The 12,784-nt window shown below is 51.0% G+C and overlaps 9 protein-coding genes across 9 annotated transcripts; 2 read left to right on the top strand and 7 right to left on the bottom strand.

The window, feature by feature from the left end:
- Nucleotides 1-57: 57 nt before the first annotated feature.
- Nucleotides 58-852, top strand: IAQ61_001198 (uncharacterized protein; the record flags this gene model as incomplete). Its single annotated transcript, XM_003841025.2, has 1 exon — nucleotides 58-852. One exon carries the CDS (start codon nucleotides 58-60, stop codon nucleotides 850-852), a length of 795 nt encoding a protein of 264 aa, XP_003841073.2.
- Nucleotides 853-1,296: 444 nt separating this feature from the next.
- IAQ61_001197 (uncharacterized protein) lies at nucleotides 1,297-1,581 on the bottom strand (the record flags this gene model as incomplete). The annotated part of the gene is made up of 1 exon (XM_066095013.1): nucleotides 1,297-1,581. The coding sequence occupies one exon, from the start codon at nucleotides 1,579-1,581 to the stop codon at nucleotides 1,297-1,299; it is 285 nt and encodes a 94-aa protein (XP_065955321.1).
- A 725-nt stretch (nucleotides 1,582-2,306) lies between these two features.
- IAQ61_001196 (uncharacterized protein) lies at nucleotides 2,307-3,068 on the bottom strand (the record flags this gene model as incomplete). Its single annotated transcript, XM_066095012.1, has 1 exon — nucleotides 2,307-3,068. One exon carries the CDS (start codon nucleotides 3,066-3,068, stop codon nucleotides 2,307-2,309), a length of 762 nt encoding a protein of 253 aa, XP_065955320.1.
- A 744-nt stretch (nucleotides 3,069-3,812) lies between these two features.
- On the bottom strand, nucleotides 3,813-4,457 carry IAQ61_001195 (uncharacterized protein; the record flags this gene model as incomplete). Its single annotated transcript, XM_003841027.2, has 1 exon — nucleotides 3,813-4,457. One exon carries the CDS (start codon nucleotides 4,455-4,457, stop codon nucleotides 3,813-3,815), a length of 645 nt encoding a protein of 214 aa, XP_003841075.2.
- Nucleotides 4,458-4,904: 447 nt separating this feature from the next.
- IAQ61_001194 (uncharacterized protein) lies at nucleotides 4,905-6,527 on the bottom strand (the record flags this gene model as incomplete). Its single annotated transcript, XM_066095011.1, has 1 exon — nucleotides 4,905-6,527. One exon carries the CDS (start codon nucleotides 6,525-6,527, stop codon nucleotides 4,905-4,907), a length of 1,623 nt encoding a protein of 540 aa, XP_065955319.1.
- A 523-nt stretch (nucleotides 6,528-7,050) lies between these two features.
- Nucleotides 7,051-8,916, top strand: IAQ61_001193 (uncharacterized protein; the record flags this gene model as incomplete). Its single annotated transcript, XM_003841028.2, has 1 exon — nucleotides 7,051-8,916. One exon carries the CDS (start codon nucleotides 7,051-7,053, stop codon nucleotides 8,914-8,916), a length of 1,866 nt encoding a protein of 621 aa, XP_003841076.2.
- A 447-nt stretch (nucleotides 8,917-9,363) lies between these two features.
- IAQ61_001192 (uncharacterized protein) lies at nucleotides 9,364-10,729 on the bottom strand (the record flags this gene model as incomplete). The annotated part of the gene is made up of 2 exons (XM_003841029.2): nucleotides 10,518-10,729; nucleotides 9,364-10,317 (listed from the first exon to the last, which is right to left on the bottom strand). Coding segments are annotated over exons 1-2 (1,101 nt in total), but the record flags the coding sequence as incomplete, so codon positions are not given.
- Nucleotides 10,730-11,106: 377 nt separating this feature from the next.
- On the bottom strand, nucleotides 11,107-11,487 carry IAQ61_001191 (uncharacterized protein; the record flags this gene model as incomplete). The annotated part of the gene is made up of 1 exon (XM_066095010.1): nucleotides 11,107-11,487. One exon carries the CDS (start codon nucleotides 11,485-11,487, stop codon nucleotides 11,107-11,109), a length of 381 nt encoding a protein of 126 aa, XP_065955318.1.
- Nucleotides 11,488-12,136: 649 nt separating this feature from the next.
- Nucleotides 12,137-12,707, bottom strand: IAQ61_001190 (uncharacterized protein; the record flags this gene model as incomplete). The annotated part of the gene is made up of 2 exons (XM_066095009.1): nucleotides 12,137-12,570; nucleotides 12,668-12,707. 2 exons carry the CDS (start codon nucleotides 12,705-12,707, stop codon nucleotides 12,137-12,139), a joined length of 474 nt encoding a protein of 157 aa, XP_065955317.1.
- Between the last annotated feature and the right edge of the window lie 77 nt (nucleotides 12,708-12,784).

Genomic DNA, 12,784 nt, shown 5'->3' with positions numbered 1-12,784 from the left:
GCTGTTGACAGAACTCACTTCCGGCCCTTATTCTGTCTGGCATATCTCAAACACACCATGATTCAATTCATATTTATCACAACTGGATTATTAACCCTGACCTCCGCGTACTGCACACGGCAACAGCTCGCTTCAGCCGTTGAATCCTATCTCTCCGCCCAACTCCATGGCAAGCCCTCAATCCTAACCCCCCACCTCGACAACTCCACCTGGCTTGGATACTACGAAAACAACATCCACCTCCCCCTCAATGCCAGCATTCTCAACCAACCCCTCGCCATCACCCACAATCGCTCCCTCTACGACACTACCGCCTGCGCAACCTACACCGAAGTCATCGTAAACAGCAGCACACGCCCCCACGTCATTGGCACTCAACTCCGCTTCACAAACCACCAGATCAATAAACTCGACTCCGTCATCACAAAGCCCGGCGACTGGCTGTTCAACATAACAGGCTACGCCTACCACTCCCCACGCGAGAACTGGGGCCCCATTCCGGAACCGCAGCGTGACACCCGAGCAACCCTCAAAGCAGCCGCAGACGCCTACTGCGATGTGTTTAGCAACCCCAACGTGACTGTGCCGTGGGGAACGCCGTGTGTGCGGCTCGAAGGTGGATTGTACGGCGATGAGGGGCCCAATGGGTCATGTGCAGGGTTTATACCGACGGCGGTGCCGTTGACGAGGAGACGGTATGTGGTTGATGAGGTAGTCGGAGCGGTGGATGTGATGATGGAGTTTGGGAGGAGTGGGTGGCCGGATTCACATGAGTTTAGGGTCGAGGGCGGGAGGTTGAGGTATGTACATACTATGACGCATTGTGGGATTGAGAATTGTGGGGTAGAGTGATGGGGATCAGAGTGTAGGACATCTGGCAGATGGAGCGGGATTAGGGTAGATTGGAGGAGGGGTTCTGTGGGTGGATGGGGAAGTCTTTCCTAGCATGTGAATCCGCGATCTTAGTCACGAGCGACGTTCTGCACCTTGGCAAAATATGTAAGTCCTCATGAAATGTGGAAAAAGAGTTCAGCCTCAGCGGCATGTCGATTCAACAGTGTGTGCATCGAATAAGATCACCTACCCTCCACATAAAACGCTTTGTACCACGAGCCAATGACACTTCTGATAAAGTTCGCATACCTTGGCTTCTAACTTTTCCACAAAGTTTGTGTCCACTCGGTGGTCTAGTGTTTAATACACTTCACTAGGTCTCCTCGCGAAGTGCTTCCTACGTATCGCAGTTACAATTGATCGGCTGCGCGAAATGGCAATATATGCTTCAGATCCAGGCAGCTAACCAAAAGCAGCGCAACCAGCCATCTGTAGAACAATCTTATAACTTTTAGACTGTAGAACTCTTTCAGTAGAACGAGAGAAAACTGTTCCACCGTGATTCTGTTGGTGAATGTGTAATCTGGGAGGTGGTGCCGAGCATTTGCCATTTCGGGAATACCTAGGTTCTTTGCTAAAATAAGGCATTTGCGATCCAAGTCCGGTTTGCTCCTCTAATAGGTGCACGACTGTCGAAAACATGACCTTGCTAGGCTGAGTTAGTGGGGTCGTTGCCCATGTGTGCATCTTTGGAGGGGTATGGAGGGCTTGGCGAATTTCACAAATTCTGCATTATATACCAACTACATCGAGAATTTTGCATCAATAGACAAGTTGGCCGAGGTAAGCATCACTCCGAGTCAATCCATGTCTTCCTTTCTAACATTCCGCAGTGGTTATGGCGTGTGACTCAAGCGAAAGCTTGTCTTCTTCTGAAGACGCATTCTCAAGAGGTTTCTCATAGGGCAACCTGCGGGGGTTCGAATCCCCCACTTGTCATTATCTTTTTTACTTTTTCTTTTTGCTATTTACCTTATCATTTAACGTTATTTGCTGTTAGATAGAACAGTAACTAGATTCATATGTGGCCTATTAGGGCTTCTAAAGTATTAGCAGCATCAAATGCCTGTTCACAGGAGTCTTGCCATAGATTCTGGTTTCCAAAAATCATACTTCCACCTGCCGTTTAGCGGAAAATTATAGACGTTCTGTCTATCAGATAATAGTCAAACAGGGTTTCCTGTCCGCTTAGCTATATATAAGTCTGCAGTTGCATTTTTTTTATTAATTATTAAACACATTTCGCAGGAAAAGAATAGGTGAATACACAGTTCACTTATGTGATCCCTATATCCACACTACGGACACATTAAACATTGTGTGAATTCGAATTTGAAAATGTAGTGAAATGTGAGATTGTCGTTCTTGATGAGCCCCGATGACTACTTGTCGCTTGTGTCAAGTTGAACGAGTCACGCGCTGGCATTCCTCTCAAGCCTTGCATCCGTGGATCCAGCCTGGCCAGTGTGGTCGTGGTATTTGCTGCAAATCTCAAGGCTTTTGGTGTGAATGTATTTTCCAATTGCCATATCCTTCAGATAGCAGGGTTGCTTACGCTGTTTGCATAATGTCAATAGGCATTCTGCGAGATGTTCCTGTGGTAGGTCCATTATTCCCACGTTTGATCTGCCGTAATCATACTTCTCGACTCCATATTCGACCATGTAAGTGCGTAGTGGGGACGCATGTGTTGTGTTGTCGTAGATGTAGGCCAGTGAATCTTCAGGAAATTCCCATCTCTGGGAGTTTCGCTGAAAGAGGAGGTCTATGGCAGCGTTACATAGCTCTGACACGCCACGAACGTCGCCGAAGACGTAAACCTCACAGATTAGCTGGACGCTCATGGGAATGGATCCATCGTCAGAGAGTCGGGAATACAGCTGTCTGGCGAACAGCCAATTATAGAACGCTCGGAACACGTTTGGCTTGTCGAATGGTAATGCAATTGTCTTTGCACCTTTCCCGATCCACTCTTCTTTGAGGGCTGAACGGAAGTACGAGGAGTAATGCTTGAGAAGTCCATCAAAGACCTGAAAAGTTTCCTTTGGGAATAATCTGTCATCTCCGACAACGACCTCAACTATTTCTCCGTATTCGTCTCTATGTACTATTAGTTGTGCTAGTATTGCGACACCTGGGGGTAAAGACTCACGGCGGAGGGGGGGTTGAGGCATGCGCGCACTTGGGTAGCTCAATAGGTGCATCATAAACCTTGCCCGCCTTGTGTTCCTTTTCCGGTGTCGCCATCTCGCAGACTGATTCTGGCGTTTCGGTGAGTTGGTGGTGTTAGAAGTAAGAAGGTGAGAGAAAGAAGACTACGTGAGTGTGCAAACGCGTCGAATCTGTAGTTTGTGTTAGCGCCACTTTGAAAAGAAGGTACGAAAATGCGTTGACTTATTGTGGGTGAAGGTGAAAGTGACTGATAAGCTAATGCAGGGAGAATAGCCATCGTAATAGAGAACTATCGTGACTCAGTGGCAAGGCTGTACGTAAGCAGTGATTAAAAGCACTGTGAAGGTGATTTCGCTGCTCATTGGGAGCGGTGGGTATATACGATGAGGAGAGGAACGAAAAGATGGTATACACAATGAGAAGATGGAGGTAGGGGGAAGGTGCAACCTGACTGGCGAAGTAGGTAAGCAACCCTACTGCCCTAACAAAAAGGAAGTCACGCAAAGCAATCAAAGCCACAATAATCATGTGAATAAGTGGTTTAATAGACACACTGCCACAGTGTAGAGTAAACGCCTAGGCGCATATTTCAGAATCTAACGTGCGATTCCACTACCCATCCTCTTCTAGCGTCCGATGACCCACAGCCTTGTTCTGCGATTGCCTGCATAATCTTAGCATTCGAAACACGTGACTAACGAGGAGGCCTTACACAATGCACAAGAATTGTGCGTAAGCGTTGCGAACTAAGCAGCCGCTCTGGACGCTCGGATTTCCGGTGCGTTGTGGTCATGATAGGTCGCGCAGAATGTCTGCGTCTGCCCCATGAGCCAATCTGCCACATCTTCAGACGACATTGGCGAAAGGTCCGGCTTTTTGTGTAGCGATCGGAGGATGTCCAGCATGAACTGCTTGTGGAAGGTGTCTTGCGGTCCAAACACATGTTCCTTGAAAATCGAACAAGTGAAGTTGAGACCGATATCTTTGGTAAAGCGCCGCAAGGAGTCTGTCTCGCCCGTGTTCTCGTAGATCAGCTCAGTATTTGATGCGATGACAGAGATTGCATAAAAGTTGAGGAGGAAGTGATCCAACAAGGCGTTTTTGAATCCAGTAGCGAGGAAGTAGTCGGCGAAGAAGTAGGCCTTGAGCAATGCTACGCATGTCTCAACTGATCTCGGAGTCATACGCGGCAAATTGTCAGTGTTTATCCAGTAGAAGAATAACTCAAAGACCTCGATAGGAATATGCTTCAGTGTGACAACCATGGATCCAGCCTCTTTGAAGCCGCCGTCGAGCAAAGCGTGAAAGTAGTGTGCATGGAAGCAGAGTAGTCCACGGTAAACATGAAAGGACTTCGTAGCCCCATCAGGTCCCACTTTGATCGTGATCATGTCTGAATATGCGTCTCTGGACCCGTTGTAAATTGACTACATAGTTGTAAATGTCGCCTATCAGCAAGGTCTTACCTGGGTGGTCTTGGAGGTGGATGAGAGCACTTGATAGGTGGAAGTATGGATTTGTATATCTCGTCGCTTGCGGATGACATATTGAAGAACGCGGAGGAGAGTGCTGGTTTTTGTGCAATTGGAGAAGCTGTCGTAGTCGAAGTAAGTGGTCGAAGTAAGTGGTCGAAGTAAGTGGTCGAAGTAAGTGGTCGAAGTAAGTGGGTGTGGCCTTGATTTATGTCTTGAGAACAATTCTGCGCGGCGCTAATGACGGTGAATGTGACTGTGAATCCAAGTCACAGATGGGGTGAGATTACAACACTGCTAGCTCAGATTTTGATGGATGAACATTGTATGATACTTCTGTTCTAGATCGTCCGAGTCGGATTTGAATCATAGATAAGAATTCACCAAGCCAGTGAAATATATCCTGGCCGCTTCTAAGCTGATCTTCACTTCCGTCTTCGCTTTGACCTTATTAGGAATCTCATTGCCGAGCACCTTCTCTAACATCGCAAAGGTGGCAGTCTCATTGGGTTGACTGACCACCTGCAAGTTCATGACGCCAGCTTCGATCTCGCGTCCACCAACCACGATGATGTGATTGTACTTGTTGGTCCGAGCTTCTGCGATCTTCTTACCAAGGGGCCGACTGCTTGTATCAATGTCAATAGGAAGCTGTATAGTTGAAAGTGGTAGCGGCTTTGGATCAGATGGCGGTGAAACAACAGGCTCTTTGCTTGCTTTGACGCCAGAGAGCACGGCTTGTATATGAGACACGTGTTGGAGGAGCTTGGGATCAGAATTCAATGAAAGGATTATGGCGGGCCTGGGCGAGAGCCAAAAGGGATATTTGCCAGCATAGTGCTCAATCAACAGCGCCATGAAACGTTCGATAGAGCCATAAATGGCACGATGTATCATGACCGGACGGCGTAGAGAAGTGTCCAGGCCTGCATCCATTGACATCTCTGAGCCAGCCTCTATTTCCTCGGGTGATGCCTGATACTGTAGGTCGAAGCGCTGCGGGAGTTGGAAGTCTAGTTGTATTGTCGCTGTCTGATGCTCTTTCCCGTTGGAATCCTTCAGAATGATATCAATCTTTGGGCCGTAAAATGCGCCATCTCCCTCGTTGACAGCCCATTCGCTACCGATATTGTCCAAGGCAGTACTGAGTTGTGCCTCGGCACGGTCCCACTCCTCGATAGTACCAATGAAGTTTTCTTTTGGGCGGGTAGAAAGAAGCAGTTTATAAGGACCCAAACCAAAGGTGTTGTATACCATACCTACAAACTTGAGAGTTTGTTCGATTTCAGCCAGTATTTGATCCGGTCGACAGAAGATGTGAGCATCATCCTGATGGAACCTTCGAACTCTGGTCAGCCCAGTGAGTGCCCCCGATATCTCGTTTCGATGCAGCGCGCTGAAGTCGGCGTATCGTACGGGTAAGTTCCTGTAGCTCATGACCTTGTCCCGGAATAATATGCAATGCCCTGGGCAATTCATAGGTTTCAGCCCAAACTCTCCATTGTCCTCTGCTTCTGCTTGTGGTATCTCTGCCGTCGCGCCCCGTCCTTGTACGCTAAACATGTCTTCTGCATAATTTTGCCAGTGACCTGACTTCTCCCACAATGACTTTTTGTATATGATGGGGGTGATGACCTCTTCGAAGCCGAATTGTGGATATTGCGCACGCAGGAACGCTTGCAGTTTCTGGAAGACATATGCGCCATTGGGGAGGAGCAAGGGAGAGCCAGGACTATATGGCGATGTTATAAAAAGATCGTGTGTTTCGGCCAGGGTGCGGTGGTCTGTAGAAGGTTTGGGAGGGTTCAACGAAGCATTCTTAGCATCTCCGACTGATGCTTGCGATTGCTGCGATTGTTGTTGTTGCTGAGATGCGGAGCAAGAGCAACTCCGGATATGTATGCGTCCATGTTGCCTTATTCGAGCCGAGATCAGCTGACTGCGTCTGATGGCATGTAGAGCGGAAGTCAATGGGCGCAATGGTGGCATCGCAGCGTTTTGGCGATCTTCAACTCCTCCACATGGAAATGAGCTGCACCGTCTGCTAGCGAGCTTGCCAAGCCAGCGAGTCATGGAGTTGGGTAGCGAACATGTTACATGACGTCGACGCGACTTGCATGTTGTAAACACCATGCCAACATCAGCTCCACGAAATGGGCGCGTGCTGGTGGTTGGATGAGCCAACTCCGCTGTTTACCTCTTCTGCTGTCTGTTCTATGGCGCGTATCTGTGAAAGCATGGCGCGTCGGTACCGGTATGTGGGCGCTACGCTGTTTGCGCTCGAAGCTTGATTGGTAGGCACCACGTCACACCTGTGACCTCAAGAAGCGACAATCATTGCAAGGCTACAGCGTCTCCCTTCTGTGTACAACTACCTCTCACTCTCTGCCTACTCGATACTACTGCACTATAGAGCCTCTGAACTCTTTGGCGAGTTTCTTGGCTGTCATCTAGACCCCACAGAATCATCTTTCATACGTCATCACTACCAGCCAGCCCTTCGTCGGCTGCGATGAGCGCACGTTCGCGCAGGTTGAATGAGAGTCTGGGAAGTAGTTGGGGAGATGCCGACTATGCATCTGATGAGGCCAGTTCGGTAGACTCAGCAAAGGAGACTACGGGTGAGGTTGAGTGGGAAGATTCCAACAAGGAAATCACACAACAAAGGCAACCTGATGTAGTACCACTTCGTACTCCCAGGGCCAAGCGATCCCAACTATCCCAATCAACACCTCCATTGCAACCTCGGTCTACGCCTTCCCGTAAGTCAACAAACAAGAATTCAAAGAAACAGTCCCATACCCTGGAATCCTCCAGATCACGACCAAAAGCTACAAGGAGCCTACATAGGGCGGGGGCAGAGGAGCCTTCAGAACCTAGTCTCATCATGCCTTTGATGTACAACTCTCGTAATCATGCCATGGACGATGAACATACACGTGCTTCACCTCAGATTCGACAGCGTGCGACAAATCAGTCAGCACTACGAAGGCCAAATACCACTTCTCCAGCCGTCGGCCCAACATCATCTGTTGATAATCGAGCGCGTCCTTCAAAAAAGCAAGAGCAAGAGCAAGAGACGAAGGGAAAAGAGCTAGGGCCATGGTATTATGCCAACCTGGTCTTGCAGAATTTCGTGTTTCCTCTACTCGCCCATATTCTAGATATATTTTCTTATGCGTTGCGCCACTTCATCAAGCCAATCTTAGGCGTCATTCTAGGAATCGGCATCATAGTCTTTGGCATCCAAGCAGGCACCGGACTCCTACGCTCCTCTGTCAGCAATGCCCTCCTTGCCCCCGTCTGCTCTCTTCCCGGTTCCTCCTACTTCATCTCCGCCTGCCACACCGAGCCCCCTCACGCCAACTTTGAAGAACTCATTGCCGTCCAAGATCAATTCGACGATATTGTCGACGCCTCCAAAGACGTCCACACACTCCCATCCTCCATCAAGGATTCTGAACTCGCGATTCGCGATCTCCGCACCCTCGTCAAATACTCCCGCCTCCCCTCCAGGAACGAACTCGACAACGAATTCGAAAACTTCATCCTGACCGCCAAAGAAGCCTCCCAAGACCTCGCACGCTACAACTCCCGCATAGGCGGCGCAACCGACCGCATCATCGCCACAAACCAATGGACCATGAACGTCCTCCGCGGCCTCGACCAAGACGACTCCTCCACCGGCGCCCTCCAAACCTTCATCAACGCACTCACCCGTTCTTTTGCCCCGCCCTCGCCATCCCTCCAATCCCGTATCTTCGACCAATACGTGCTCCACATCTCCCGGAACAAAGATGAAATCGATGCCCTCATCAAAAGCGCAACCTCCCTCCTCTGGGTCCTGACCAACCTTGACGAACGCCTCACTACCATCCATGCCATCGCCGTCAATGACGATGCCACCATCTCTGCAAAACAGGGTGATCTCTTATCCTCGCTCTGGACACAACTCGGCGGTAACCGTGCCGACGTAAAGGCAAACGCTAATTCTATCAACCTGCTACGCAACATTTACGCCTACCGTAAACGGGCCGTCCTCCATGTTTCCGACACCCTAGTCAAGTTGCAGGAAATTCAGGCAGAGCTCGAGAATCTGAGGGAGGGTGTTGCGGGCCCGCTTTTGGCCTCAGTGGCGGCAGAGACCCCGGGGCAGGGTGAGCGTGTGGGGGCGGGTGCTGCGGCGGCGGCTGCAATGCCAATCGAATACCACGTGGAAATTATCGGTCGCGGCGTCGAGCGGTTGCAGGCTACGCGTGGTGAACAGTTTCGTCTTGAGGCGCAGAGCTATCTAAATGTTATGAGAGGTGGGGCGGGGACGAAGGAGGATGGGCCTAGAGAGTTGGAGGGCCCGGGTGTTCATGCGAGGGCGGGGTAGCGGGTCTTGGGTTGTTTGATTTGGATTGAGGTGTTTCCATGGTTGGTGGATGTTTGGGTTGATTCGGGATGCGCCGTTGTGGTGTTATACTATGCCGTGCTGTTGTGTGCTTAGGCCTTTGAGATGGGTAGTCTTGTTTATAAATGCGGTATCTGGGTGCAATGGGTGGACTATCAGACTTGAGGTCTTGGGAGTTATTTGGAGTAGTGGGGAAGTTGAGCTTAGGAATAAACCTGGTGTGGTGTTTTTCTTGGTTCTGACTTGGTGTTTTAGCATCTCCATTCATTCAAACACTCATGATAATCATCTCATCTCCTTCCATCTCCCATCCACCAAATCCTATCAGCATCATTCCCCCTCCCGCACCCACACCTCCCCAATCCACCTCCGTACTCCCTCACCCCCTCCATCAACCCCCCCACCAACATCCCTCACCACGCCCCCCAACCCCACCACAACCTCCCTAAACTCATCCACACTCCCCCCAACCCCAAAATACACCTTCTTGGCCGCCACTACCGTTTTCGTAGGGCGCGCGCGTCGCATCAGTGCAGTGATGGTTTGCGCAAAGGCGCGGAGGCTGGGCGGGCTGTAGATTGTTTCGGAGGCGAGGATGAGGGTTTGGGGGGAGGGCGGGTGTGGGTGTGTATTGTGATATGGGGAAGGCGAGGGAATTAAAGAGAGGAATGTGGTAGTTGGGAGCCAGGAACCGGATATAAAAGTCAAAGAGATGGCAGCGTGTGAGAGGTACAAATGGAAAGCTGAGAGTAAGTTGGGTGTAAGATAGACGTCGCCTGCGTCTGCGTCTTCGTCTTGATGTCTGCTTGTGTTTGCTTGCATCGTCGTCGTATCCATTTCCAACCTGGAAATCAAAGGATTCACCTCCTCCTCACCGAGAATCGCCTTACTCTGCGGCTCGTCGAGTGTAGCGAGCCACGACAGGAGGAGGTTTGGCAGCGTGACGAGACGTAGGACGTCGGCGTTGTAATCCGTGAGTGTGAAGTGGCAGGGTCGGTGGTGGTGGAGTGCGTGTTGGAAGAGGACGAGGCTAGGGAGTGCGGAACCACAGCCGATTTCTATAATGTGGGATGCTCGGGTTGGGTCGATTGTCTGCTCATTCTCCTCCTTGTTTTCTTCCTCCTCCCTCCCCTCAACCCTCTCTAAAAACCACCTCGCAAGATCCAGACTACACTCCCAAGTCTTAAACCCGCCCTCATACACATTCGGCGCCAGATCCGACTCGGAGAGGCCCAAGAGCGGCGCAGCCGACGTGTTGTCGTCTTCGGCCATGAGTTGCAAGCGCACATCGAAGAGTTCGCGGCGCGGCAGGCGGGCGGTGTGGCCGCGGGGTGTGGTGAGGGTTATTGTGGAGTAGGAGATTTTGGAGGGAAGGGTTGAGAGCTGGGGGTTGGAGGTGGGTTGTTAGTTATGGTGGGAGGTTATGGATTTGGGGTGAAGGGTGTGGGAGGAGGGGCGGGGTTTGGTGAATTGAAATTGGGGTGCAATGGGGACAACAGGGCAGAGAGATGGGGAGACAAAAGGATATCCAATATCCAGTTGAACAGAGACACAAGTTCATTAAACAAAAGACGCAAACCCACCAATTCATCCCACCCCCAAACCCTCGCCGGCACAAGACTCGGCGCTGCATCGTCACCGCCTTCGAAATCCACCTGGTGTGTTGAGTCGCCCACATCATTCGGATCTCGCTCTATATCGTCGCCCGAGAACCCGAAGCTGAAAGCCATGAGTTATCCAGGGCCTGGGAATATCATGCACTTCTTTTCGTTGGATCTTGTGATTTGGCGCGTGTTGGGGCACGGGAGGAACATTTTCGGGTCTTATCGATAAGGTATGGGTCCTGCGCAGGTGAATGCCAGGGTCGTGGGTTTAGCCTGATTGGGACGATGCCGAGGTGTGGTTGTGCTGGCTGTGGGAAAGGGCGAGGACAGAGGCGGAGGCGTGTGCGTGGTGGGTTTGTAGGCGGTAGATGCAGTGGAGAATATGGTGTGATAGCGATGGTATTGTTGGTTACTCCCAAGCAGGTTATTAAGCGGAGAAGTCACTATGGTGTCAATGGTTTTGTTGATTACTACCAACCAGGGTATCATGGTGAATACAACAACGCCAGATGCATCTGCTAGGGCGAAGCGAGGGATATTGCGCATTCACTTCCTTACACAGTCGTTGCTACGACTTGTTTCCCTCGTCCCCGCCACCCGTCCGTTTGTCCTCCTCCTCCTGCCGTCTCAGCTGCGCCTCACACGCTCTCAACGTCTCATCCGGTAGTTCCCACCCCGTTGTGTCGATGCCCTTCTCCCTCGCCTTGGCAATAATTTCCTGCCTCTCTACAATCTTCTCCCTCATGTACTTGATTGTGGCTTCCAAGACGACAGCCTCGCTGCGTCCTTGCCCCTCCATGCCGGGCACTATAGCGGCGAGGCGGTCGAAGCCTTCGCGTATGGCTTCGCGGCGTTTTTGTTCAGAGCGGATGTGGTTCTCCTTCTTCTGTGCGTCGGAGAGCCGAGGACGCTCTGCTGCGCTGGCGCCAGGGGATTGCGAGGCTGGCATGGTAGGCAAGTCGACCACGACCTCGAGTTGGGGAAGCGTTCTGCGGGCGTCGAGTCTGGTGCGCACGCGTAGGGTTTACGCAATGTGTTGGGCGTGGCGTATGCGCCGAATCGGCTCCAAGGACGATGAGAGGGTCGAGAGTTTTGGTAAATTGAACGTGTTTGAAGGATATTAGTCCAAAGCTTGCTGTCAGCGCCAACCATTCACAGCGCAATCTCCTGGTGACATGCTCTTCTTGTCGGATGGGACTTGTCGAGGAAGTTTGGTCGGGACTGCAGGGTGTGGATTGATTATATTTCCTCCTCTTTGGCTGTCTCCTGGATTGTCCACGCTGGCTAGGTGGTGGGGGTCGCTATGAACATGGCATGATGGTGGTTGCAAGGTGAGGTAACCAAAGGACCATGCGCAGCTTCCTTCATGTGACGGTAGCGAACCACATAGCGGGCCGAACCTTCCAGCGGCATACCAGTAGAAAGGTATGCGACCAAGTGCAGGGCGAGTATGCGCAATTTGGCTGACGCGATCAAAGGGTTTCTCCGGTTGCACAAAGGATGCATGGTTGGGACGTGTGTGTTCCAAGGCTGCAGTGCTGGGAGTGAAGGTGCAGGTGGGCGTTTGCAAATGCACGTGTGATGATGCACTCGGCCTGTCAAGCGCAGTCGCTAGGTAGATCAGGCGACTGGGCTGGACTAGGTTTGTTAGGTAGAGCCAGCAGTAGTTGAGAAGTAGTCTTGAGAGCAAGTGAAGACTGTGAAGACTGTGAAGACTGTGAAGACTGTGAAGACTGTGAAGACTGTGAAGACTGTGAAGACTGTGAAGACTGTGAAGACTGTGAAGACTGCGAAGACTGCGAAGACTGTGAATGCTTTGAATACTCTTCGTCCATTTGCTGCTTGGAGTTGCTTGTACCGTGGGGGCAACACGGGAGAGCCGTGCTGTTTTGGAGGGAACATGAACAGGCGGCTGCGACAAAGATTGCACTTGCAGCCCTCTTCGATGAGATGACATGAAATAACATGGTGGCAGCAGCTATCTTCTTTGTGGAAGCACGAGGACTGCGCTCTGATCCAAATTTCCATAGGGCTGCGACAAGTCGTCATCTGAAACAGCAGGATAGGACTAGTAAGGTAGTACTGCAGTACTTTCTAGGTTGATAATCAAAGCCTTGTTTCAAACCTACTATCTAGACAATTGGTCGTCCCGTCGTATAAACACGACATGCTCGTGAGCGAGCCAGGTCTGACACACTGACAACATCCCTGGCCACGAACGAGTGACGCAGTACGGTGGAGACTCC

The sequence above is a fragment of the Plenodomus lingam genome, assembly GCF_022343315.1.
Source record: "Plenodomus lingam strain CAN1 chromosome Unknown contig_11, whole genome shotgun sequence".
Taxonomy (NCBI): domain Eukaryota; kingdom Fungi; phylum Ascomycota; class Dothideomycetes; order Pleosporales; family Leptosphaeriaceae; genus Plenodomus; species Plenodomus lingam.
The sequence above is the reverse complement of the archived record's forward strand: the minus strand, read 5'-3'. Positions and strand labels throughout refer to the sequence as shown.